Source organism: Echeneis naucrates, chromosome 20, assembly GCF_900963305.1.
Source record: "Echeneis naucrates chromosome 20, fEcheNa1.1, whole genome shotgun sequence".
In the NCBI taxonomy this organism is placed as follows: Eukaryota; Metazoa; Chordata; class Actinopteri; order Carangiformes; family Echeneidae; genus Echeneis; species Echeneis naucrates.
Genome location: NC_042530.1, coordinates 157,890 through 181,229, shown reverse-complemented (window position 1 = coordinate 181,229; position 23,340 = coordinate 157,890). Strand labels below are relative to the sequence as shown.

Below are 23,340 nucleotides of genomic sequence, written 5' to 3'. Positions count from 1 at the left end.
ATGACACATTTATCCAGTTTTCTGCATCACACCTTTGTAGTTGAACACTCACCCACAGTAGCGACAGACTCCTCCTCTGCTTCTATGTCTTGCTGGCAACTAGGAACTGAGTAGCTTCCTGGACCGGAACCAAGACCAGCTTCAGGCTGCACAGGGCCAGCTGGACCAAGACTATGGCTGTTTTCAGACTTCACAGGGGGAACAAGGGAACAGACTGGACTAGGAACAGGACTAGCCTCACATCTCATGGTGCTTTTAATAGTAGGACTGAGAATAACGTCTGGCCGCTCAGGACTGACAGAACCAGAACTTGGGGTAGTCAGTGTTTCACCTGAATCCATAGGGCCACAAACAGGACCTGCAGCTGGGCCATCGTGCACAGAGCTAGCTAGCGCTTGTGAAGCTTGAGAGGAAGGTATTTGAGCAGGACTGAGTTGTGAGGGGACAGGGGGTGGACTGCAGGTATTTGGGCTCATATCAGGCATTGCAGTGTTATCCTGAGTGGGGCTGATATGGTCAGGGCTAGAGGGGCCCAGACTGGCCTCTGTGGACGTAGCATCAACAGGGGAGGGTGGCCTTTGATACAAAGGACTGACCAAAGCAGTGTTTGTCCTGCTTTCACCAGCAGACCTGTCAGGGGCAGGGGGAGGACTAACTGGGGGCTGATGAACCTGGGTCAGATTAGCCTGGTTAGGGCTAGCAGCAGCTGAGTCATTGGGCAGGGAGCTGGCAGGATGGGGGCTTATCTGTGTCACACTGTCTATAGGAATAAAAAGACCAGGATCAAGATCAACTGTACTGGGATGAACAGAGTTACGGATTAGGGAACTGTCTGCAGTATCCAGATTAAGACTTGAACTAACCAAAGAGGGGCACAGCTGAGACGAACTAAGCCCAGACTTGGTTCCAGTGTGTGTAGGTCTATGATCAGTTTCACTGGCCTGAGCTGGACTGTGAGATGGACTAACGCAAACAACAGAAGCATGTGCAGGGCTGCTGTATGTTGAGTTAGTGAATGAGGGTCTTTGTAGGGGACCTGAGTGGGCACAAGTAAAAGTGCTCCGTATATGAATAGGACTATCTTGACCAGCAGGACTAGACCCAGGTGGACTATGGATGACACAAACATCAGTAATGCTAGCAGAGTGAGGACCTCTCTTGCCACTGCTGTCTGAAGTAACGTTGCTCAGACTGTGGCTAATAGGACAAATAGCAGGGCTAGTAGCTGTCAGCCTACAGTGTGAAGGACTAAAGCTAGCTGGAGACTGCAAAGGACTGCAGGTAGTTTGAGCATGTGAGTGACTTAACTGATGAGGATTTATGGGACTTTGAGTTACCCGATTTTGTGCCAGCTCAGCAAAACTACAAACATCTGGACTAGTCCCTTCTTGACGACCTACACTCCCTAACAGACCAGAGCCACTTTTTGGTTCTGCATGGACTGAACAAGTATGACAAACACTTGTATGTACTGGACTACCAGGGGGAGAGTGGGTAGGTGTTGCTTTTGCTGCTGGGCTGGTCCAAACAGCTCCAGGGCTGATGTGGGTGGGGTTAGCAAAGGCTTGAAAAGAGCTGGTAGGGCTGGTAGGCATTTCACTGGCTTGTGCAGGACTAGCATGGGCTTGGCTAGCCTGGATATGTATGGGGCTAACTTTGCCTTCAATGTAACTTGACAGTCTATCACAAGAAGGACTCTGATGAACTTGGCTAGCTGGGGGAAGACTTTCCTCCATCTCATCAGCACAAGGGGAGAGAGTTAGGCTACTGTGTTCTGCTGAAGTGCTAGTGTGAACAAGGCTTTCTGGTGCAATGACAGCAGGGACTTGGTGGGAGCTACATGTTGGGGATGGGTTGTCTGTGCTGTGACTGTCAGGGGGCACAGTGGGCAATTCAGAGTTGGGGCTGAGAGGGACAGGGCTACTTTCCAGTGTCTGGCCATTTAAGTTGGAACTCACCTGTGCAGGACAATGCTCCAAGAAATTCAGTTCTGTGGTGCTGGTTTGCGTGCATTCTTCAGTGACCCCTAACTGTGCACTAAGCCATGAAGGAAGCAGGCTATGCTGGGCAGGGCTAGCAGGCTGTGACTGACTACATTGTATGGGTCTAAGTGGGGATGCTGATGGGCTACATGGTGCTGAAAGTGGCCTCAGTGAGGCATGTCGTCTTTGCGTCTGGGCAGACCTACAGTATATTGTTGAGAGGTCCTGGTCCAGTGTAGAAATTTCCTGTGCAGGCCCACATTGCAGTTGAGCAGGGTTGCTTGATCCAGGGCTTTCCTGGTCCAGTGTAGATTCAACTTCCTGTATGGGACTCTGTGAAGGGGATGTGAGGCCTTCTGCGGGACTATGTGGAGTAGGGCTATTCCCTGTTTGCAGTGGACTGTGCTGAGACTCTGCGATTATGGTGACGGCAGGGCTACATGAGCTATCATGCTGTGTCTGGGCAGTGGGGTCCCGAGCAGGACTTTGTGGGCTGTGCTGAGACTCTGCAAGTCCTAGCTGAACTTGGGGGGGACTGTTCAATGAAGGTCTGGGCAAAAATTGTCCAAGGCTATGAGACATTGGACTGCCCTGCGCTAGACTCTGTTGAGACTCAGTAGCTGTATGCCGAATGTCTGCGGAATTCTGCTTGGGAGAGGTGCAACTGAGCTGACAAGGACTATTTTGGTCTTGCATGGAAGCCATTTGGGTCAGGGTTTTTTGCAGCTCAGTAGGACCAGGACGGGATGACATCGTTCTTTTTTGGAGTTGTGTTGAACTATGGTGAGACTGTGTACAATTGTCATGAACTTTAGCAGGAACGTGGTGGAATTGCAATAGTTTCTGTTGTGTAAGATTAGGGTGAGAAGGTGCAGGACTTTGTTGAAGTTCTCCAGTGTCAAGGCAAGATTGTGAAGGCCTTGTTTCAAGATCTATTTCACCAGAATAAGAAGGTGGTGGACTCTTTTGGTGTTCTGATGGATCAGGGTGAGAAGATGCAGGACTTTGTTGAAGCTCTGATAGATCAGGGTGAGTGGATGGTAGCTCTGGTGGTAGAGGACTTTGTTGGAGCTCTGGTAACTCATGGTGATTGGGTGCAGGACTTTGTTGGGGCTCTGATGGATCAGGGTTATCAAGTGCTGGATTTTGCTGATGTTCTGACGATGCAGGATTTTCTTGGAGCTCTGATGGATCATAGTAAGCAGGAGCAGGACTTTGATGAAGCTCTGACAGATCAGGGTGAGTGGATGCAGGATTCTGTTGGAGATCTGATGGTGCAGGACTTTGATGAAGCTCTGATTGGTCAGGGTAACCATGTGAAGGACTTTGTTGAAGCTGAAATGCATCAGGGTGAGTAGGTGTAAGACTTTGTTGAAGCTCTGATAGTGCAGGACTATGAACCTCTGATGAATCGGGGTGAGTAGGTGGAGGGCTTTGCCGGAGCTCCGACGGGTCGGGGTGAGTAGGTGCAGGGCTTTGCCGGAGCTCCGACGGGTCGGGGTGAGTAGGTGCAGGGCTTTGCCGGAGCTCCGACGGGTCGGGGTGAGTAGGTGCAGGGCTTTGCCGGAGCTCCGACGGGTCGGGGTGAGTAGGTGGAGGGCTTTGCCGGAGCTCCGACGAGTCGGGGTGAGTAGGTGGAGGGCTTTGCCGGAGCTCCGACGGGTCGGGGTGAGTTGGTGGAGGACTTTGCCGGAGCTCCGACGGGTCGGGGTGAGTTGGTGGAGGACTTTGCCGGAGCTCCGACGGGTCGGGGTGAGTTGGTGGAGGACTTTGTTGGTGCTCCGACGGACTGGGGTGAGTATTTGGAGGACTTTGTTGGTGCTCCGACGGACTGGGGTGAGTATTTGGAGGACTTTGTTGGTGCTCCGACGGACTGGGGTGAGTATTTGGAGGACTTTGCTGGAGGTCCGAAGGGTCGGGGTGAGTAGGTGGAGGACTTTGCTGGAGCTCCAAAAGGTCTGGGTGAGTAGGTGGAGGACTTTGCTGGAGCTCCGAAGGGTCGGGGTGAGTAGGTGGAGGACTTTGCTGGAGGTCCGAAGGGTCGGGGTGAGTAGGTGGAGGACTTTGCTGGAGGTCCGAAGGGTCGGGGTGAGTAGGTGGAGGACTTTGCTGGAGGTCCGAAGGGTCGGGGTGAGTAGGTGGAGGACTTTGCTGGAGGTCCGAAGGGTCGGGGTGAGTAGGTGGAGGACTTTGCTGGAGCGCCGAAGGGTCGGGGTGAGTAGGTGGAGGACTTTGCTGGAGCTCCGAAGGGTCGGGGTGAGTAGGTGGAGGACTTTGCTGGAGCTCCGAAGGGTCGGGGTGAGTAGGTGGAGGACTTTGCTGGAGCTCCGAAGGGTCGGGGTGAGTAGGTGGAGGACTTTGCTGGAGCTCCAAAGGGTCGGGGTGAGTAGGTGGAGGACTTTGCTGGAGCTCCAAAGGGTCGGGGTGAGTAGGTGGAGGACTTTGCTGGAGCTCCAAAGGGTCGGGGTGAGTAGGTGGAGGACTTTGCTGGAGCTCCAAAGGGTCGGGGTGAGTAGGTGGAGGACTTTGCTGGAGCTCCAAAGGGTCGGGGTGAGTAGGTGGAGGACTTTGCTGGAGCTCCGAAGGGTCGGGGTGAGTAGGTGGAGGACTTTGCTGGAGCTCCAAAAGGTCTGGGTGAGTAGGTGGAGGACTTTGCTGGAGCTCCGAAGGGTCTGGGTGAGTAGGTGGAGGACTTTGCTGGAGCTCCGAAGGGTCTGGGTGAGTAGGTGGAGGACTTTGCTGGAGCTCCGAAGGGTCTGGGTGAGTAGGTGGAGGACTTTGCTGGAGCTCCGAAGGGTCTGGGTGAGTAGGTGCAGGACTCTGCTGTGTATGTCTTGTCTTGATAGGACTTTTTGGTGGCTCTAAGCCAATGACCTGGACCGGGCTATGAGTAGTCGAACTGATGGGTGGATCCTCAGTTTGAATGGGACTTGGTGACAGTGAAATGGTAAGGGGACTGAGGGGCCGGGCTGGACTGTGTGAGATTGGAGTGTTCAAAATGAGATCCTCCTCCTGAGGCCTGCAGGTGGAGCAAATGTAATTTTCAGACCCTGCCCTGCCCTCCCCAGCCTGGACAATGCACTCTGTATGGACACACCTGTAAAACAACACAAAAATCTAATTGTGTTCTTGCTAAACCACTAAAAGCAGGAAATGAGTTCAGTCCCATAACACAGAGGGAGGAGATTCCAGAAGATGGCAGGAGTTTGTTTATAGGGGGTAAGCTACTGGGAAACATTATTGAAACTGTGCAAATCAAAAAGGTCACAGGAATGAGATGCCATCATATCTGAACCCTGACTTACAACCAGTTGTTATTTTATTTAGTTAGTTAACCTGCTTCACAGTAAAAGCCACATTAAGTCTTTTCGTCAGTTCAGGGCTTTTAATATGAAGCAGCTACAGGAAGTAACTTTCAAACACGAGATAGAGAGAAACCGAGAGAGAGCGAGAAAGAGTGTGTATATACCGATAGCAGCAGGTACAGATGAGATACTCCTGTGGCGTGTAGGTGTTGGGGGCGTGGCCACAGAGAGGGCAGGGCAGGGTCGGGTCACATGACTTGCACAAAAATGGGTGATTGGCCCACTGACCTGATGACCTCACACCACAGCGACGACATATTCTGCAGTTCTGTAGGTTTGACCAGTTACAGGAAGGTCAACATTGAGGATGACACCGATGTCTTTCTGTCTGTCTGTCTGTTTCTCACCTTACACCTCCAGCTGGTGCTTGGTATATGATCCAGAGGTGGTGTGAGACAGCGTGTGTGGTAAGCTTTATCACAGCGCTCACACACCAGCAACGAACCATCATCCCCACGTAACCTAACAAAGGATGACAGATAACAGGTCATCGCACAGCAGACGAGTCCTGAACTGACATTGAACTGGTCACTTTCATCTGATAACTGTGGTGGCTGAACAGTTTAGACATTGCGTCTCATGTTAAGTGGTCCTGATCCAGTTTAACCCTTTTTAGAGCCACATTAAGGCTGTTAACCCTAACCCTTCATGTCTTTCTGTGTTCCTAAATAAGGCTTTAAAAATGTCTCAAAATCTCCACATGTTCAGACTCAGCTCAACCACAGCTAATGACATGCCTGACTAAGTTCAGACTCTGTTCTGCTGTTTTCCGTAATCGGGGATAAGAGCACAAAATAAAAGGGAAAAAAATAAATAAATAAATAAAGTTGAAAAAAAAAATTGAATGTTTCTTTATTTTCCTGATAAAAACTGTGTAAAGCAGAATAACCAAAGAAAAGTTGAACATAAAAAGTTCCTCTCATGTGTTTGGGTTGTTCTAGAGCTGATATCTTTATCTGATCTGCTGAGGAACAAGGAACTGACTCAATGATGGTTATGACAATAAAACATCTGTTACCTGCAGCTCTGACACACTCGACACTCAGGACACTGCCAGCCAGCCCGGCACAGGGCAGAGGGGGCCAGAGGGGGGTCTAGGCAACTGCCATGGTAACAGTTTCCGCAGCAACAGCACATCAACAGACCACTGACATCACAAGCACTGGAGCACAACAAACACTGTGAAGAGACTGAGAGAGAAGCAGGTTTTAATTCGGCCTACAAGCGCTCACATTACACCACAGAAGAAGAGTGTGTGTGTGTGTTGGTGTGTATACCCGCATGTGTGTGTCTTGTACACAGTGTGTGTCTGTGTTTCCAGTCCTGATGAGCTCCGGCAGCAGCAGCACAGGGGAAGTGATAGCTCCGTCCACAGTCCGTCTCCTGGCAACGCAGCGATGCCCCAAGTCTACGGCAGAATGCACACACCTGTAGCGGTAGCAAAGGGGGCGGGGCTTAGTATCGGCATATGAGTGTGTGGTTATTGATGACGCGCTGTAGGAACAGACCTGTGTGCTTCCTGAATCAATGGCTTTGTCCACATAGAGCAGCGATTGGCCCTCACCTCGACACACCCCCTCTGACCAGGCCGCACACTGCAGATGAGCACAGCACTGACCTGGACGTGCACACACACGCACACACAGTCAGCATGACAGTGCAAAACATTCAGAGAGAGCAGCAGCAGAGAGGAAGCGAACCTGTGGGGTCGAACAGTGACTGGACATTGATGTCATGAGGAAGGCCAATGGGTCCAAGCTGCTCCACAAACTCTGAGGAAGAATCTGAAACCACACATATCAATAAGCTGATATCAGCCATTAATAACACCCAGCATGACCTTCATGACACAGTGTCCTGGTTCAGTCCACTCAGGCCTGATTTCAAACCAGAATTTGGGCTGACCTGCACAGACTGGACCCAAGACCTGATCCTGAGACCAAGAGCCAGATCAAACTCCCACCATTTCATATGACTGAAAAGTACTCACCACACTGATCTGGACTGCTGCACCTACATGCACAAACACACACAGATTACTTGCTGACATTTGCAGCTCTTCTCCTGGAAATAATTATGATGGCAGTTTGAGGAAGTGATATCACTCACGAGGGTGGTGCCTGATCACTACGATAGCAGTGGTCGTGGCAGTCATTGTCTCGATCAGAGGAGGCGCGGCGGTTCAGAATATGGAGGGGGATGTAGCCAGGCGTCGGCCCGAAGACCACCAGGCGGCCCTGGCCGAGAAGAGGCTCGTCACCGCGGTAACAGAAGGCACACTGTTTCAGACTAAGGGGTGAGAGTTAACAACAGATACAAGGAGAGAGAGTTGAGGACTGTGATAACTGGTGTTTGGTTCAGGTCCAGTCTGATAGGGAATGTAAAAGCAGGTGACGCACACACACCGTTTTTGGGTGTGTCCCAGGCTTGGGGTGGGCGAGCCCCCTGACTCCTCTGACAGAGACCGCTGAAACAGAGGGGACAGTGAATCCTCATCCTCCAGGCGCAGGCAGGGGGACACTGGAGGGCTGGAGCAAGGACTCAGATCTGGACTCTTCCCCATTGGACTGGCCCCCTCTGTCTCCATAGGAACTGTGCCAGGACTGCAATCCACCTCCATGGGGGGAGGCCTGTGGATTGGACTGTACCAGTCCTCCTCAACAGGACCAGGAGCTGGTCTGGGGGTGAGGCTGTGAACCAGGTTACAGTCTGTGGAAGGAGAGGGGGAGGCAGGATGGGGGCTGATTTGGGATTGTTCCCCAGGACTGGAAGCTGGTCCAGGGTTGGAGGCCAGGAACATTACAACATGAGCAGGACTGGTTGAGCTCCCTTCCTCAGTACTGGGAGCTGGTTCCGGGCTGGCCTTTGAGATTGTAGGGCCAAGGTGAAGGGGATCTGGGTTGGGGTCAGGGTGATGCTCAGGTGCTTGATTGAGCCTGTCTTGGCTGGGTTCAGGACCAGGTTCTGGGTTTGTGTTAGACTTCCTCCTGGAGGTGGATCGACGGCGTCCTGTTGTCCTCTCCTTAACCTCTGTAGACCAAAACAAAACCATCAAGGTTCATTAACATGAACCTGGACCAAAGAGCCAATGACAAACACTCTGGGTCAAAGGGAAACTCATTATTTGACGATTGCTGATGTTTTCAGCTGAAAGATTAGTTTGACAGTTCATCTGCCGTTTCTTTTTGCACTGAAAACAGTTAAATAATGTTCTGACAACTGGAATCACAAGTGGGACACCATCCTCATACACACCTGTCTGATGGGGGGGGTTCTTCTCTGTGGCGCCCATGCTCTCTTCATCCTCTATCTGGGCTCGGCCTCGACTCCGCCCCCTGCGCGCGCGCACACGCACACACACACACACACACACGTCAGGGTTCTGGTGATACAGGGTGACTAAATCTCACTAAATCTGTCCATTCAGTGAGCAACATCCCTCTGAATAAGCCCCCCTGTGAACAAAGTGAATAATTTCCCTCAGTTTGGTTCAGATGAACCCAGAACACCAGGGAGCCAGATCTGGACCAACAAACCCGTTCAGTTAATCATCTTTAAGATCTTCTGGGATCTATTACCTTATTGATCCTATTACCAGGAGTTTTGACTACAGATTCAAATGGATTAATTGATTATAAGAATAATTATGTCAAAGATTTCCAAAAATCAGAATACACTTGTGTGTCTCCAGCAGAAGGTAAAATCAGGAGCAGATCTAGTCTGGTATACACCTCCTGTTGAACTCCTCCTCTGTGCTACTCATTACCCAGCATGCAACTGAACCACTTCCTTTACAACATCTTGCACACCACCACTAACACACGTCCTTCAATCTGATGATACTGAGCCAGTAAACAGGTCTCATAGGATTCAGGTCAGTTTTTACACATCAAACCACAGACCACGTTTCTGGTTCCACAGAATGAGCCCTTGTAGGATCCTGTGATCACAGACATGCTCTGCCCCATCAGTGTCACTCACTTCTTCCTTGGTTTGGGGGGTGGTGGAGGAGAAGGAGGAGGGGCAGGAAGTGCAGAGCGGCCACTGCTTCCATCTTTCCGTGGTCGCCCACGAGGCCGCCTCTCTCTCTCAAGGGCGGAACTTGTCGCTGCAGCTTTAGCCAACTGAGCACTGCGTCCGGCCCGAGTGATGGGAGGGGGGGGTCCTCTGTCCCGAGGCTCCTGAGATTGAGCCTCAGATGGCATTCTGCAGGGAAAAAGGAAAAAAATTAAGGAGCAGGTTAAGCCTCATAATAGGAAGAAAGGCCGTAGACCAGCAGACAGACAAGACCCTCACTCTTCTGCAAGCCAGTGTTAGGGTTAGGGAAGTGTGATCAATGACAGAGGATCAATTATCTAATTGACGGCTGATCCGTTTCCTGTCCATAAACTGATCAATACATCGACTCCTCGTAGTTCTATTAATGATGGTATGGAACAACATGAAGACAGGAAAAGGTCCAGCGAATCCAGGATCTTCTCACTGCTCCTGAGCTCAAATCCTCATCTCTTACTTGTTGCAGGACACTTGACAATACAAACACATCCATTGTTTTGACACAGCACACAAACACAGCAGGTCCCAAAACATACCAGAATAATTAATTCTCCACTGAGGACGAGGTTCAGACCACACTGCTGTGGCTGTGGGTCCTCCTCAGGGAAGTGGATGGTCTTATAACCCTGACCACTGGGACATGGTCAGGAACTTTCTGGGAACACTGTGTTGGCCCGTGTTATCATTTTTCAGCACAGACCCTAAAACCTGGAAACCTGTGACTTGCTGAAGGTGATGTCTGCTCAGACTCTCAGACAAACTATAATCAGATCCAGCTCTCCAGGTTTATGTCACCTTCACTGCAGCATGACATCATCACTATGACTGTCTTCCGTCACCACAGTTGTCTCTCTCTCCCACCTTGGAAACACCTGAGACCTTGTCCAAAAGAGGACCAGGACGTTATCAGTGCACAAATCTTTTTACGGCTCAACTTCAAACAGCTGCTGCTATTAATCAATGAGCTGATGATCGGAAAAGACGCACATTCATCCCGTCAGTGGATCCATCTTGATTATTACCGCGTTTTTAAACCGTCTCAGCTCAACAGCCGATCACAGAGGAACAGGCACGCTTTCTGTCCGAACTGATCAGTAACCAATCGGCTAATCGATAATGGAAGTAATCACTAACATGGCACGGGCGTTTTCTTGAACAGATAAGTACTTCTTGAACAGGTAAGTTCTCCATGGACCAGGGCTCGGACTGAAACCTGGTGGAGTTCAGGTTCCGCTGTACTAACGATAATTAACTCGACTCTTTCAACCTTCACCTGGAGCGGAATCACGACACCATGACGTCACACACATCCGAAATAAACTGTTAGTTGAGCGCGTGGAACCGAGCAACAGAAACATAGCCGTTAGCCGTTAGCAGTTAGCTTCCTCAGACCGCCCAGTTGACTGATCACCTCTCTGTTAGCTTTAGCATTAGCTTTAGCCGTTAGCGCGCACCAGAAACGACCGCATCCCGGCTCCACTGGCTCTAATTCAGCCGCAGTTTAGACCCCAAACACCGGCGTCAAGCGACCGCAAGCCCCTGCCGAAAAACTGAGGAGCAAACCTGCACAGGTGTCGAAAGAGAAGAGAAAAAAACCTTCTTACTGATTTGATGCAATTCTCTTTTTCCTCTCCAGCTTTCCAGCCAACTTAAACCGATCTGTTCAAGGCCAACAGCGAACGTCTCCGACAGAAAACATCTGTTTCACAAATCAGGCATGATACGATTGTCCGACGAAACATTCCCGTTGATCATGAAAGGAAAAAAAAAACGATTTTCAGCTGAAAATTGGCGAAAAATTAAAGTTGAAGCGGTCGCTCCGTCATGGAGGCCATGTTTGGGAGCGACCGAAGCACCGCCTGTCAGCGCCAGCAGGAGAAATAGGTCCCAGAAAATATGACTCCCGTTCCGGAGCAGACGCGTTTCCCGGAAAGAGCGGATCTTTTACAGTCGGATGGAAGTGACGTTCACCCGCAGTGACAGTTCACATGGCAGAACTTAACAGCTGTCGGAGGCCCCCTCCGATAATTTGTTTGTGTTGTGTAAAAAGTGCGTCTGACCCCGCGGAAGGATCTATCGGAGGCCTGCTCTGGTGAAGCGGTCCCTGTCATCAGATCTGAAGTCCCGGGCTGGATCCATCCGGAACCGGACTGCTGCTGCACGTGCCCCGAACAGGCACCACATGATTTTATTAACTACCGTCTTTAAGCCTCATATTATTGTTTGTATTAATTTAAACACCATGACAGAACTGATTTAAGCCCTGATCACGTGAATCACTATCATGCTGTGGAGCCTTAGTGATCATCACACCTCCATAATGGATCTCCAAAACCTTAGAAATAACCTACAGATCCCAGTGACCTGCAAAACCTCAGCGTCCTCTTCACTGACCCCAGGACCTGCAGGAGCTAACACCTTTTGATGTTCCTGAGACCCAGACCCTCAGAGACCTGCAGAGGCCTGGGTCAGTGGTAGTCTCAGTCCAGCCTGCAGCCAAAGCAACAGGCATCTTTTTATCTGCTTTGAGGCACAAATGGATCCTCAGTGTCAGGTGGAAATAACAATAATAATAAAACAAAATAAATCAATAACACATCCTGCATCACAACAAACCTTTATTGACTCTTTAACAAAAAACAGAAAAAAACATAAACATCAAAAAACTAAACTTCATTGATGAATGGAGAAGTTCAGATAAACTCCACTCCTCCATCTGTCACATAGAAGGAGCTGCTCCTATAGGCCTTTGTCCTTGAGGAGGAAGTGGAAGAGGTGCAGTGGACAGTGAAGACATGGCGCCTCTTTCGCTCCTTGTTCCCCCCTGATGTGGGAGCCATGTTATTTTCAGCCTCCTGCCGGGAACAGAGCAGCCGGTGGGTCACCAGCCGTTGCCAGGGGCGACAGAGATACGGCCTGTCCGACTCTGGGCAAGAGGAAGAGGATCGTCCGGTGAGGCTCCTCCTGATTGCATGACAGGTGGCGAAGACAGTGATTCTGTAATCCCTAAGGAGGAGGAGCCACCGGTGAGATTAGACTAGAACCCCCCAGGAACATGGTTACTTCCTCTTTTACCACAAGACTGTCCAACGTACGCACATAAGAGCCTAAGTATTCTTTAATGACCAGGAGAATCAACAAATTAGTACCAACTAAAGAACTTGTAGAAGTTTCTCGAAGATGATGAGAGCCTCCCTTTCAACAAATTAACAGACTATTAGAACTTCAGTCCACCAAAACACCAAGACAGAACCACCTCAACAACCACTTCCTTCAGGCCCTGTAACACTACTAGAACCTCTGAGTGGACCATGAGAACCTTCTAATGGATTTTCATGACCTCCTTCAAGGCCACTAGAACCCCCCTAAAGGAACAGGGAACCATTGACCCGCCTGATTGATGAATATCCACCTGAGCAGTCGATCCAGCAGCTCTGAACACTTGCTGAGTTTCTCTTCCTGCTTGGTGAGGCTGGCCCCACCCTCACAGCGGTCCAGCCAATAGAATGCAGAGATGCTGTCGATGAGGAGGAGCCCCAGGCTGGGCCGTGATGATAGGGAGGTCTCCAAGAAGTGGAGGGTGAGGAGCAGCTGGGAAGAGGAGGAGCAGTGGACGACCAGAAGCCGAGATAGACATGAACGCAACACCGCCTCCTCTGAACTGGCCAAGGGTGAGCTGGTTGGGAGAGCTAGACACACAGGGACAGAAAGAGAGACAGTTTCATACTCTTTTCTTCACTGACCAACTGTCATGACAGATGGCCCCCACGAGCAGCAGAGGTCTCAACATCATGATGATTTCACTCAGTTCAAACAGTCATCTAGATACACATGCACAGTTCGTCTAAAGCTATAGGGAGTCTGTGCATTTAATGTAGACAGAACTATAGCTCCCAATGTGCATTTCAGCCATAAACTGCCAATCTGAGACCAAACAAAGCCAGATTCATTCTGAGGGGCGTGTGCATGTGCATGTGTGTGTACCTGTGTTTAGTCTGCTCTCCAGGATGCTGACCAATCGTAACATGTCCAGACTATAGTCCGTGTCCACAAACACAACATCCACCTCAAGGCCTCCAGCAGCATTCGGTAACACACAGCGACACAGCAGGTGGTACAGCAGTTCGGTCTTACCTGAAACACACACAATAGACACCACACACACACTCTGCTAGAGAGTCTGCCAAACTCTCTGTTAAAGGCAGAGCTGTTACCTGTAGACTGAACTCACCTGTTCCCTCCATCCCGTACAGCTCCACCACCTCACCTGGACACACAAACACATCAACAGTAATGCCAAAGATATTTTACTACAGTATGAAAAGATTGTCTTCATGTTTTTATTTGCTAGCTCAGTGATGTCATCATGATGTCACTGTGATACTTAAGGAAATCTAAAATCTCTGAGGCTTTCTTCTCCAGAGATATATTATCAGATATATTAATATCCTCATAAGGTGAACCTCATCAGATGAACAGGTTCAGGTCGGGACCACGTTGACATCACCAAGTCTTTGTGTGTTATGTGTGTTAGCGTATATTTGTGTGACATGTGGGCCAAGGCTGACAGGAAATGGTCCCGATAAGTCACCATGATCTGGTCCTCCATCTTCAGGAAACAGACGAGGCTCGATGTCCTTCAGACAGCGACGAGCTTCCAGGCGGGCAAACAGCTGCAGAGACACACAACTCATCACTGTTTACACTGTACCACGACATAGACTGCGCCCACACAGTCAATCTCCGATGTTGCTTCGGCTCACTTTGAAACATAAAGCAGACTTTAACCGTATATTCAGTGACCTCATCACCGTACGGTGACGTTTGACCAGCTGACCTGAGCTCCGCTTTCACTCATCTCTTCATGATCTTCATCTTCGTCTCACTTCCTGCTGCTGCTGTTACCGTAACGGCACTGACAGCAGCGCAGAGGCGCGCCTGCGCAGTAGACGAGCAGCCATTTGTTTCAGCGACCTCACGACAGGAAGCACTTTTACTGTGAAAATCCAAATACAGGACGTTACCATACAGTGAAACAGACGGAAAACAGACTGATGATGATGATGATGAAGAAGAACACTAAGTCCAGCAGGTGGCAGTAAACACACAACTCAGTGATTTTTTTCTTTGATGCAAACTTTAGTGACAAACAAGTTCGTTTTAGTGACAGGAAATACGTCATTACTTCTTCTGTTCACGTGACCACAGATGTTAATAACCGTGTGGAACCACTGATGTTGTTACTGCACTCAACAACGCTGCTGTGTGTGCTCGCCGATCATCGTCGTCGTCACCTTCATCACCACGCGGACGGTTGGAGGGGATTCCCGCCGGTCATAAAGTGGGCGTATCCTCAGTTGGTCGCAGCACGTGCAGACAAGGGGACCGGAAGACGCGTACCCGCCTCCAACTCTGGCTCTTCTTCTCTTCCATCCATTACCGATCGATCACTGATCATCTTGTCAGACCTTATCCGGATCTTCTGGTGAGCGCGCTCTCATCGATATCACGGAGTGTTGTGTCGCTCATGTTCGTGTCATAGACGGATTAACCGGTCAGGTTTGTTTCGTCAGAGCTGAAACTTCACTTCCGGCTGAGGCTCCATGACGCTGTGTTGGATTCAAGGTGGGTTTGACGTCAGTATTATCATCCGTGATCTGTGACGTCATCAGGCTTCCTATTGGCTGATCTTTGAGGATGAGGCGGGGCGGAGCAGCGGGTGGGCGGCTCTAACCGCAGTCAACCAGGAGGGGGCGATGGTCACCAGCAGTCGGGACATTGTGGATGACTTCCTCCGCCATAGGCTGCTCAAAAGGGGCGTGGCCTGGCGTTTCCCATCACCGCCGCCATCCCGACCAGACACACAGCACAACCAATCTTTGTGGCGATCTGAGCCTGGGAGGAGGTCACACCGAAGCGTTGCTCCGGTTGACGTACAACAAGGTGAGCGAGCTGTCACAGAAACTGCCGATGTGTGTCATGTGAATATTAGGGCCATCATAATGACATCATAGTCCTGACAGGAACAGGTGTTTTCTGTATTCTATGATGATGACATCACCAGTCCTCCTTGGACACTGGCTGTCTCTTCTCAGATCCCCAGCTGGCCCCGCCTCAAGTGCAAGTTGCCCTGCGCAGTGCCTGTGACCATTTAGATTTCCATCACCGTGGCAACCTGTCAGCCATGGTGTCGGTGCTGCTGCTGCTGGGCAGTGACAGCGGCAGGGGGGCACTACGTCAAAAACTGACAACAGTCAGGGAGGAGTTGTTTAGGGATGGGGTGAACTGGGGACGCATCGTGGCCATGATGGAGTTCGGCGGGGCTCTGAGCACCAAGGCGGCCACGTTAGGAAGGGCGTGGCAGGTTGATGACATCGCAACGTGGCTGGAGGAGAGTCTGGACTCGCCACCACTCCAGGAATGGATAGAAGACAGCGGGGGATGGGTAGGAGACAATGTCCGACACGTCTTCACTGAAGTGCTGCTGCTGGTGGATCCTCATTTCCTTCTTCTATCCTCTGCCCTTGTGTCCTCCTTTCTTTCCTAACCTGTTATCTTTCTCTCCTCTTCCTTCAGCGCAAAACCAAAATCTTTTCCCTCGTTTGTCCACTGAGTGATTCTTAAACGAGTTCAGGTGAATTTGGCAAGGATCCTGGAGCCCTTGAAGAACTTCCAGGACAAGGTGTAGGTGTCCGACCACAGAGCCCCAAAGAACAAGGTCAGGGATACTTGACAGGTCTTTGACAAGGTTTTGGAAGTCCTTGAAACAGGTTTGGGGGCTCTCAGTAAACAGCTGATAGACGGGAATCAAACAGCGGACGTTGTGTTGGTGTGTACGCTTTAATTCAGCACCATTAGAACAGCCAATAATTAATCAGGGACATTATCAATAATATAAACATTTCTACGTGGAACAAATCACAAAAAAGTGAAACTATTTCACTGCGAGAGAGACTGCAGATGTGACACAGAGAGTATTTTGGTTTGAATGCAAATTATATGCAAAGTGCAGAAAATCCCTAAAACTCTACAAAGAAACTGTGTGTGTGTGTGTGTGTGTGTGTGTGAGAGAAGAGTCAGAGGAAACAGTGATGAATTAGAGTTAACCATCACCTTTTTTTCACCTTACAGTTGTTGGTTTGAGGTAAAATTTCATATGTGATGTGAAAAAAAATTAACTTCTTTGGGAAAACTTGATATTTGAAACTAGCAAAATGTGAACTGGGAAGCGCATCGGCATAGTGATTAGCTGTTACCTCACGACAAGAAGGTCCTGGTAGGGTTCCCGGCCTGGGGCCTCCAAAGACATCTTGTTTGGGTTCATTGGGTTGTTGGTCTCTGTCTGGAGACCTGTCCAGGGTGACCCCACCCAGAGTGAGCTGGGATTGGCTCCAGAACCCCCTGTGACCCAGAAACAGATAAGAGGAGAAGATGGATGGATGAATGAACATGTGAACTGGTCCCAGAGATCCATGTGGAAATGTAACATGATGGTTGAAATGAAGCAGAGGTCAGAGGACACGGGTCAGGACTCCCAGATCAAATACTCTCCATGTCAGAAAAGTTGACGTTACCTCAAACACACACAAAGAAAAAAAGCTTTTACTTTCTCTTCAGTTTCTCTACAGTCTATTAAATGGTTTTGCGTGTCTGTGTGGTTTTACCTCGAAGTATCTTCTCAAATAATATCTGTGGTTGAGTTTCCGGCCTGAAATTCAGATCAGCTGACAGGCTGCTTCTGCGGAACAGTTCAACACGCACGCGCAACACAGTTTTCAGTTAATGTCAGCTCTAAGAACACAGGTAGTGGTGAGATGAGCTATTTTCTTAGAAGCCACTGACAAAATTTTCCATCAAGGCATGTTTGTGCGCATGTGTGTGTGTTCTTCATCTGTGGTGTTTGAAACTGTCAGAGACATGAAGGACAGACAGTTCTGTCTCTGAGGTCGATGTTCAGAGACACTGAGCTTCAACCTCAGAATCAGGTCAGCTGACCATTCCTGTTTACATCATCTCTCCACTTGTCCTCAAATCCCAAGAGACACATAATACAAAACTCCAGACAAACAGAACCTCCAGGACTTAACAGAGAATCCTCCTGGTTTGAAGTTTGAAAATGTGATATTATGATGATGACATCCTAACACACAGACACAGAAACACACACACACCTGTTTCATCAGGCAACTTTTGAGAGACCGCCCCCTCACTCTTTCCACCTCTCTCTGATTTCCCAGGATGCCTTTGTGGAGCTGCACAGTGAGTCCAGACCTCCAGTCGGTTTCTGGTCTCTGAGGACAGTGGTTGGACTAATTGTACTGGGAGCAGCTGGGATCACACTGGGAGTCATGTTCACCCAGAAATAACCAATTCCTGGACCAGGATGGAGACCACAGACACCCACAATAAACCAGGAAGCAACAAAAATAACCAACAGACTGAGGGCAGATTTTCAAAGTAAATGTCCTTTTGAAGAGATAAAGGACTGTCACATGATCTTCATTACCCAACAGTCGGGTCATCAACATATTCCAGGTTACTGAAAAACCAGGTTTATTCTAGATATTAAATCTGAGTCACCTTCCTGTCACAGAGTGAAGCTTGAATAAATGACTGTGGGTTTGAGGAAGAAAAAACTGAAGTTTCAACAATAAAACTGAAGTCCTGATAAAATCTAGTTTAGGAGTCTTAAAGGTTTAAGGTGGTCATGGACAACAGAGAGGATGCATTGGAACAACCTGTCAGTAGTCTTCTGGATCACTTGGAAACTGACCAGGAACAGCTACTTACCTTGTCGCTGACGTCTTGGACACTGAACAAAACTGACTCAGGACAACAGGATTCAGGATCTGGTCAGGGTTGGGGTTCACAGGAGACCAGAGGATGAAACTGATGCTGTGACACAGCAGAAAAACACTGATCTGATGACAGGAAGTGATGTCACCACATTCTGATATCTTGTCCCAATAGTCGATCATGGAAATGGTTTTAATATTTAACCTAATAATGTTATGTATAATTTAGATGTATCCACTGTCACACGTTTAGAAATGCATATAGATGAAGCAGGAGGTTGGAGGTCTAGTGCGCTTCTGAGTTGCTGTCCAGGACTGAAACAACAAAGATCCTCGAGCTCAACAGGAAGATGAAGAGGAGCAGGAAGAAACAACATGGACTAACCACCAGCAGATAGAAGAGGTGAAGTGACAGCGCAGAGACACCAACCGTGACGCCAGGATCGAACCACTGGAGAGGACACAGAAGTCAGAGTTACAGCTGTGATGGACAAACAGAAGAAGACAAGAGTGACAGAGCAGCTGGAAAAGATGGGGACATCTGTGAAGGTGGGAACACTGGGAGCTGTAGCTGCAGACTCGGAGAGCAACCCCTGCAGGGTCAGGAACATCTGAGATACTGAACCTGGAGTTCCCAGGACTCTGGTGCACACATACACTCTGAATACTCATCACAACATTACTATAAAAGTTTCAGGAGAAGCTGCCATCTCCTACAGAGTTTATCACAGTTTACCTCAACCAGAGTGCATCTGTCCAAAGAACGTGGATCAGAAGCATCCATTTTCTTTTTCACAATAAAAGTCGTCCATGTTCCTTAAGATAAAGAATTTGAATAAAACGAATAAATAACATTCCACCATAGACTTGAGGTGATGTCACAGCTCCAGCTTCAATTTGTCTCGGATTTTCTGTCTCCATCTAGTGTCCAAGTTAAAGAACTCAGGCTCAGACACAGACAAAATCAGCAGAAGATGGAAACTGGCTGAACGGACAGAAGTACGTCTGTAAATATGAGCAGTCAGTTCAAATAACAGGAAAGGATGATATTCCTGTTAATAATGCCTGCTAATGCTAACCAAGGAACTATGGCAGCAGCTGTTGGGCAGGAACATGTAGCCCTGTGATATAAATACATGGAGGAAGAACCTCCTGGTCCTGGTCCTGGTCCTGGTCCTGGTCCTGGTGCTCTTAGGACAGACCAGAACAAAGAGAAGAAACAGATCAGGGTCTCAGGCAGTGCTTTATTTTGAAAGTCTAGGCGTTCCTTTTAGCCGGCATGCTTATTGTGAAAGTGTTGATCGGAAGTCACGTGGTGTGGGCAGACTGTCGGTGCTGCCCGGACGGTGTCGGTGCTGCTAACCTGGAGGTGAACAGCTGCTGCCCGAACACCGAGCCTCGGCTCCGGGGGAATCACGGCTCTTTGACCGCAGCCAGACTGCGTCTCCCCGGCTGGAGAGCCGCTGAGCGAACCGGCCGAGCGATTCGACCGTGAAGAGAGTCCCGGTGTCGGACCGGACCGGGTTTGGGCCAAACCGGGATGTTTTAAGGTCCAGGTACGGTCCACCTGTGGGATTAGCTAGTATTCGTTAGCCAGTTCCATTATCGGACAACAGCTTCCAACCAGCAGTTCTTGAGCCTCGCTGGGTCTGGTCCTCATGAGAGCAGGTCGGACCCGGTTCGTGGACTCTGGTTTGGGTTTGTTGGAGGTCATAATGTAACCAGAACTGTTTCTTCTGATCTGGTATAAAAAGAGACAACAAATCAAATAGGCAGTTTAAACTTTAATTACTTCCATTTATAAGTAAGTCTGTTCCTATTATCATGGTATTCTTGTAATTGTTATCGTTATTATTGTTGTTGTTGTAGTAATCATGAAACGCCATGTAAAAATAATCTCCTTTAAAAACCTGCTCTTTTTGAGGCTGGGCTTTTATTGTGGAGACTGGTTCGACTGATTTCTTTGGTTCGAAAAAATCCCGCCAGATCCGATCCATGACCCGACCAGATCCGGGTCAGACCCAGACTGTCGTGGTTGTGTGTGTGGAATCAGAATAGTTTAGGGGGAAAAGGAAGATGTCTGATTGTGTTGAACACAAACATGTTGGACGTTGTGTTGTGCTGAGCCTTCCCTTTACAGGACACACCTGAAGGCCTGGTCCAGGTCACCTGCTCTACCTGAGGCAGGAGTCATGTGACCTCTCAGTAAATGTTTGACCACCTGATCAACAGTGTCCCTCTCTCTCAGCAGTGTAATGTGAGGCGATGCTCGCTCACCCACCATGGCCAGTGTCACTCTGCGGTACTTCTGTTATGGCTGCCTCGTCACCTCGGCAACCTGGTCTGTCTTCCTCTTCCTTTACTTCTCTCTGGGAGCCGATCCATCCCACGGGAGGACCCCCATGCAGCACCGCAGCCAGCCAATCACCGGGGGTCTGGCCAACCGATGGGTGGGGCGTCGGCCTCTACCAGCCAATAAGGGAGTAGAGCTGTCACCAGAGATGGGTGAGAGAGGCGCTGCTGGGAATAAGACAGCAATGTGGAGCTACACTGATTAGTCAATGAATTGATTAGTTGGTCAAGTAAAGAATCCACTTTGACACTGAACTGGTCTCTGGACCAGCGAAGGTCCTGAGTCACTGTAACAGGATCCTGTCCACAGGGATGATCTTCAACCAGGCGGACCAGGAGGTCAGGGACACCGGCTACCACCGACACGCCTTCAATGTCCTCATCTCCACCAGACTGGGCTACCACCGAGAGCTGCCCGACACCAGAGACTCCCAGTAAGAACCTGCTCAGCCCTGGACCAGGACTGACAACTGGTTCTAGCATTAGTGTGTGTGTGTGTGTGTGTGTGCGTTAAAGGGCTGCTCAGCACAGCTCATCACTCTGTTGGTATTTAATAATAATCAGTGAGTCAATAAAAATAATGATCAATAATAATCGCCAATGATAACTAATGACCTGCAGGTGTCGGGATAAGGTGTATCCTCAGGCTCTACCTTCTGCCAGCGTAGTGATCTGTTTCTTCAACGAGGCGTTCTCCGCCCTGCTCAGGACCGTCCACAGCGTGTTGGACCGCACACCACCGTACCTGCTACACGAGGTCATCCTGGTGGACGACCACAGCGAGCTGGGTAACACTTACATCACATGACCCCGATGGGTCGACACCCCAGGAGCGAGGACGAAGACTTAATGGTGTGTGTGTCCTTCAGACGAGCTGAAGGATGACTTGGACCGGTATGTCCAGGAGGAGCTGCAGGGGAGAGTTAAACTGGTGAGGAACCAGAGGAGAGAAGGACTCATCAGAGGACGCATGATAGGAGCCGCACATGCTACTGGTACATCCTACACCCTTAATCTATGCTTCCTTGTGTCCTACATCCTAATTGCAATTTAAGTATCCAAAACTATTCAACATTTAACCAGAGCCTCTTTGTCACTAATGTCCTCTACTTACTTACTGACAACCTTGTTTCTTCCATCCTTATTTCATTGATCCTTGATCAGTACTCTGTGCCCCCCCCCCGGCCGATGGACAGAGGCAACTTAGAGCTGGGGCCTCATTATTAAACTGTGCGTAGGATCGTTACTAAAAGTGTACGTATGCCGTACATACGTAAAGCCACAGGTCAGAGTCACGATGAGTTTATTTCTGCCTGTGAAACTGTGGTGGTTTTGGATTTATGTTTTGGATCATTGCGCTCATCTTGTTCCTTGGGGGTGCGTACATTCTCCCGTCAACTCTGGTTTTTATAGATCATAGCCTATGCGTGGAAAGTGACGTACGCCAGGCTTATAAATAAAACGCCCCTGGTCTTGTGTGTCCAGGTGAGGTGCTGGTCTTCCTGGACAGTCACTGTGAGGTGAACCAGGCGTGGCTGCAGCCTCTGTTGGCACCCATCCAGAAGGACAGCCGCACTGTAGTCTGCCCCGTCATCGACATCATCTCAGCCGACACACTCGCCTACTCGCCGTCCCCCATTGTCAGGGGGGGCTTCAACTGGGGCCTGCATTTCAAGTGGGACCCCGTCCCCACCTCAGAGCTCAATGGGCCCGGGGGAGGCACCGGACCAATCAGGTGACCAGCTGCCTGACCAGTCAGGTGACCAGCTGACCAAAAGTGATTGATATCTCTACTCCTCCCTTCTCCCCCTAAAGGTCCCCCACCATGGCCGGAGGCCTGTTTGCCATGAACAGGAAGTACTTTAACGAACTCGGCCAATACGATGCTGGCATGGACATCTGGGGTGGTGAGAACCTCGAAATCTCCTTCAGGGTGAGAACACTGTTTTACTGACTGTCATTGAAGGCATCATTCATACCTGTTAGGATAACAAAGACTGAGACAATTAATCAGCTATGAAGAGCAGGTGGGCGCTTTAATCATTATATCATCACAGAAACAGATGACATCTATTTCATATCAAGCCAATGTGTGTGTCAGATCTGGATGTGCGGCGGTCAGCTGCTCATCATCCCGTGCGCCAGAGTCGGACATATCTTCAGGAAGAGGCGACCCTACGGTTCACCTGGGGGACAGGACACCATGGCCCACAATTCCCTGCGACTGGCACATGTATGGATGGATGAGTATAAGGTAGGCGCGTGTGCACGCACACACGCACGCACGCACACACCTATCTCACTTTCTGTGTCTGTGTGGGCCAATCAGGAGCAGTATCTGTCATTGCGTCCTGAGCTACGTGAACGTAGCTATGGTGACATCAGCGAGCGTGTGGCATTGAGGGAACGGCTGCAGTGTCACTCCTTTCGTTGGTACCTGGACACGGTTTACCCCGAGATGCAGACTGTCGCCAATGGCAACAAACAGCAACCACCGCTGTTTAACAACAAGGGTTTGAGACGTCCCAAAGTCCTGCAGAGAGGACGGGTACCTGAACTTGCTGCTCACATTCTCTGATTAGTGTCTCATTATATCTGTGAATTAAACACACTCCGCCATTTTCCAGCTCCATAACCTAGCAACCGGGCGTTGTCTAATGGCCCAGGGCCGAGCAAGTCAGAAGGGTGGAGCTGTAGTCCTGAGACCATGTGACCCCCGTGACCCGGAACAGGTGATTCACCAGGAGTTCATGCACATTTTTTTTACCTTTACCTGAGTTCATCATGTGA

General features: G+C 49.6%; 4 protein-coding genes across 17 annotated transcripts in view; 2 read left to right on the top strand and 2 right to left on the bottom strand.

Moving 5' to 3' along the window:
• kmt2ca (lysine (K)-specific methyltransferase 2Ca) overlaps window positions 1-11,348 on the bottom strand; it is a 36,932-nt gene extending 25,584 nt beyond the window's left edge. The window contains exons 1-13 of the mRNA XM_029528812.1: window positions 11,008-11,348; window positions 9,329-9,553; window positions 8,603-8,682; window positions 7,753-8,377; window positions 7,457-7,636; window positions 7,338-7,360; window positions 7,048-7,131; window positions 6,856-6,965; window positions 6,587-6,775; window positions 6,366-6,526; window positions 5,695-5,809; window positions 5,452-5,615; window positions 53-5,079 (exon numbers count right to left, since the gene is read on the bottom strand). Of these exons, the coding sequence (XP_029384672.1) occupies window positions 53-5,079; window positions 5,452-5,615; window positions 5,695-5,809; window positions 6,366-6,526; window positions 6,587-6,775; window positions 6,856-6,965; window positions 7,048-7,131; window positions 7,338-7,360; window positions 7,457-7,636; window positions 7,753-8,377; window positions 8,603-8,682; window positions 9,329-9,552 (6,982 nt within the window). The 5' untranslated portion in view covers window position 9,553; window positions 11,008-11,348. The remainder of the gene's footprint in view (window positions 1-52; window positions 5,080-5,451; window positions 5,616-5,694; window positions 5,810-6,365; window positions 6,527-6,586; window positions 6,776-6,855; window positions 6,966-7,047; window positions 7,132-7,337; window positions 7,361-7,456; window positions 7,637-7,752; window positions 8,378-8,602; window positions 8,683-9,328; window positions 9,554-11,007) is intronic.
• A 653-nt stretch (window positions 11,349-12,001) lies between these two features.
• xrcc2 (X-ray repair complementing defective repair in Chinese hamster cells 2) lies at window positions 12,002-23,311 on the bottom strand. Of its 8 annotated transcripts, none has more exons than XM_029528818.1 (10): window positions 20,480-23,311; window positions 17,575-19,939; window positions 17,068-17,141; window positions 16,660-16,977; window positions 14,167-14,399; window positions 13,995-14,076; window positions 13,635-13,670; window positions 13,388-13,537; window positions 12,816-13,092; window positions 12,002-12,409 (listed from the first exon to the last, which is right to left on the bottom strand). In XM_029528818.1, the coding sequence occupies exons 5-10, from the start codon at window positions 14,209-14,211 to the stop codon at window positions 12,097-12,099; spliced, it is 903 nt and encodes a 300-aa protein (XP_029384678.1). In that variant the 5' UTR covers window positions 14,212-14,399; window positions 16,660-16,977; window positions 17,068-17,141; window positions 17,575-19,939; window positions 20,480-23,311; the 3' UTR covers window positions 12,002-12,096. The 8 variants fall into 8 exon arrangements, with proteins under 8 accessions (XP_029384678.1, XP_029384679.1, XP_029384677.1 ...); XM_029528819.1 differs by having other exon boundaries at window positions 16,660-16,804; XM_029528817.1 differs by having other exon boundaries at window positions 16,660-17,141.
• On the top strand, window positions 14,462-19,062 carry LOC115060752 (apoptosis regulator Bcl-2-like). Of its 5 annotated transcripts, none has more exons than XR_003842288.1 (5): window positions 14,462-14,888; window positions 14,977-15,346; window positions 15,499-15,848; window positions 15,980-16,121; window positions 17,641-17,755. XR_003842288.1 is itself a non-coding variant. In XM_029528826.1 (4 exons), exons 2-4 carry the CDS (start codon window positions 15,160-15,162, stop codon window positions 17,767-17,769), a joined length of 666 nt encoding a protein of 221 aa, XP_029384686.1. In that variant the 5' UTR covers window positions 14,462-14,888; window positions 15,076-15,159; the 3' UTR covers window positions 17,770-19,062. The 5 variants fall into 5 exon arrangements, 3 of the variants coding, with proteins under 3 accessions (XP_029384686.1, XP_029384684.1, XP_029384685.1); XR_003842289.1 differs by having other exon boundaries at window positions 15,980-16,087; window positions 17,641-17,736; XM_029528826.1 differs by lacking the exon at window positions 15,980-16,121 and having other exon boundaries at window positions 15,076-15,346; window positions 17,641-19,062.
• galnt11 (UDP-N-acetyl-alpha-D-galactosamine:polypeptide N-acetylgalactosaminyltransferase 11 (GalNAc-T11)) lies at window positions 19,198-23,334 on the top strand. 3 transcript variants are annotated; one of them, XM_029528814.1, is made up of 10 exons: window positions 19,198-19,754; window positions 20,450-20,703; window positions 20,861-20,984; window positions 21,172-21,338; window positions 21,420-21,545; window positions 22,036-22,285; window positions 22,366-22,483; window positions 22,652-22,804; window positions 22,880-23,098; window positions 23,178-23,334. In XM_029528814.1, exons 2-10 carry the CDS (start codon window positions 20,481-20,483, stop codon window positions 23,325-23,327), a joined length of 1,530 nt encoding a protein of 509 aa, XP_029384674.1. In that variant the 5' UTR covers window positions 19,198-19,754; window positions 20,450-20,480; the 3' UTR covers window positions 23,328-23,334. The 3 variants fall into 3 exon arrangements, with proteins under 3 accessions (XP_029384674.1, XP_029384675.1, XP_029384673.1); XM_029528815.1 differs by having other exon boundaries at window positions 20,447-20,703; window positions 22,652-22,783; XM_029528813.1 differs by having other exon boundaries at window positions 20,447-20,703.
• The last annotated feature ends 6 nt before the right edge of the window (window positions 23,335-23,340 follow it).

Bases quoted from the DNA above. Each gene is read 5' to 3' on its own strand.
- LOC115060752 (XM_029528826.1), top strand. From the start codon at position 15,160: ATGGTCACCAGCAGTCGGGACATTGTGGATGACTTCCTCCGCCATAGG. The intron at 15,347-15,498 runs GTGAGCGAGCTG...GTCTCTTCTCAG, and splicing joins TCCGGTTGACGTACAACAAG to ATCCCCAGCTGGCCCCGCCT. The intron at 15,849-17,640 runs GTAGGAGACAAT...CTGATTTCCCAG, and splicing joins TAGAAGACAGCGGGGGATGG to GATGCCTTTGTGGAGCTGCA.
- xrcc2 (XM_029528816.1), bottom strand. From the start codon at position 14,211: ATGAGGTCACTGAATATACGGTTAAAGTCTGCTTTATGTTTCAAA. The intron at 14,077-14,166 runs GTGAGCCGAAGC...GTGTCTCTGCAG, and splicing joins AGTCTGCTTTATGTTTCAAA to CTGTTTGCCCGCCTGGAAGC. The intron at 13,538-13,634 runs GTGAGTTCAGTC...TGTGTGTTTCAG, and splicing joins GTACGGGATGGAGGGAACAG to GTAAGACCGAACTGCTGTAC.
- galnt11 (XM_029528814.1), top strand. From the start codon at position 20,481: ATGGCCAGTGTCACTCTGCGGTACTTCTGTTATGGCTGCCTCGTCACC. The intron at 21,339-21,419 runs GTAACACTTACA...TGTGTCCTTCAG, and splicing joins GGACGACCACAGCGAGCTGG to ACGAGCTGAAGGATGACTTG. The intron at 22,286-22,365 runs GTGACCAGCTGC...CTCCCCCTAAAG, and splicing joins GGAGGCACCGGACCAATCAG to GTCCCCCACCATGGCCGGAG.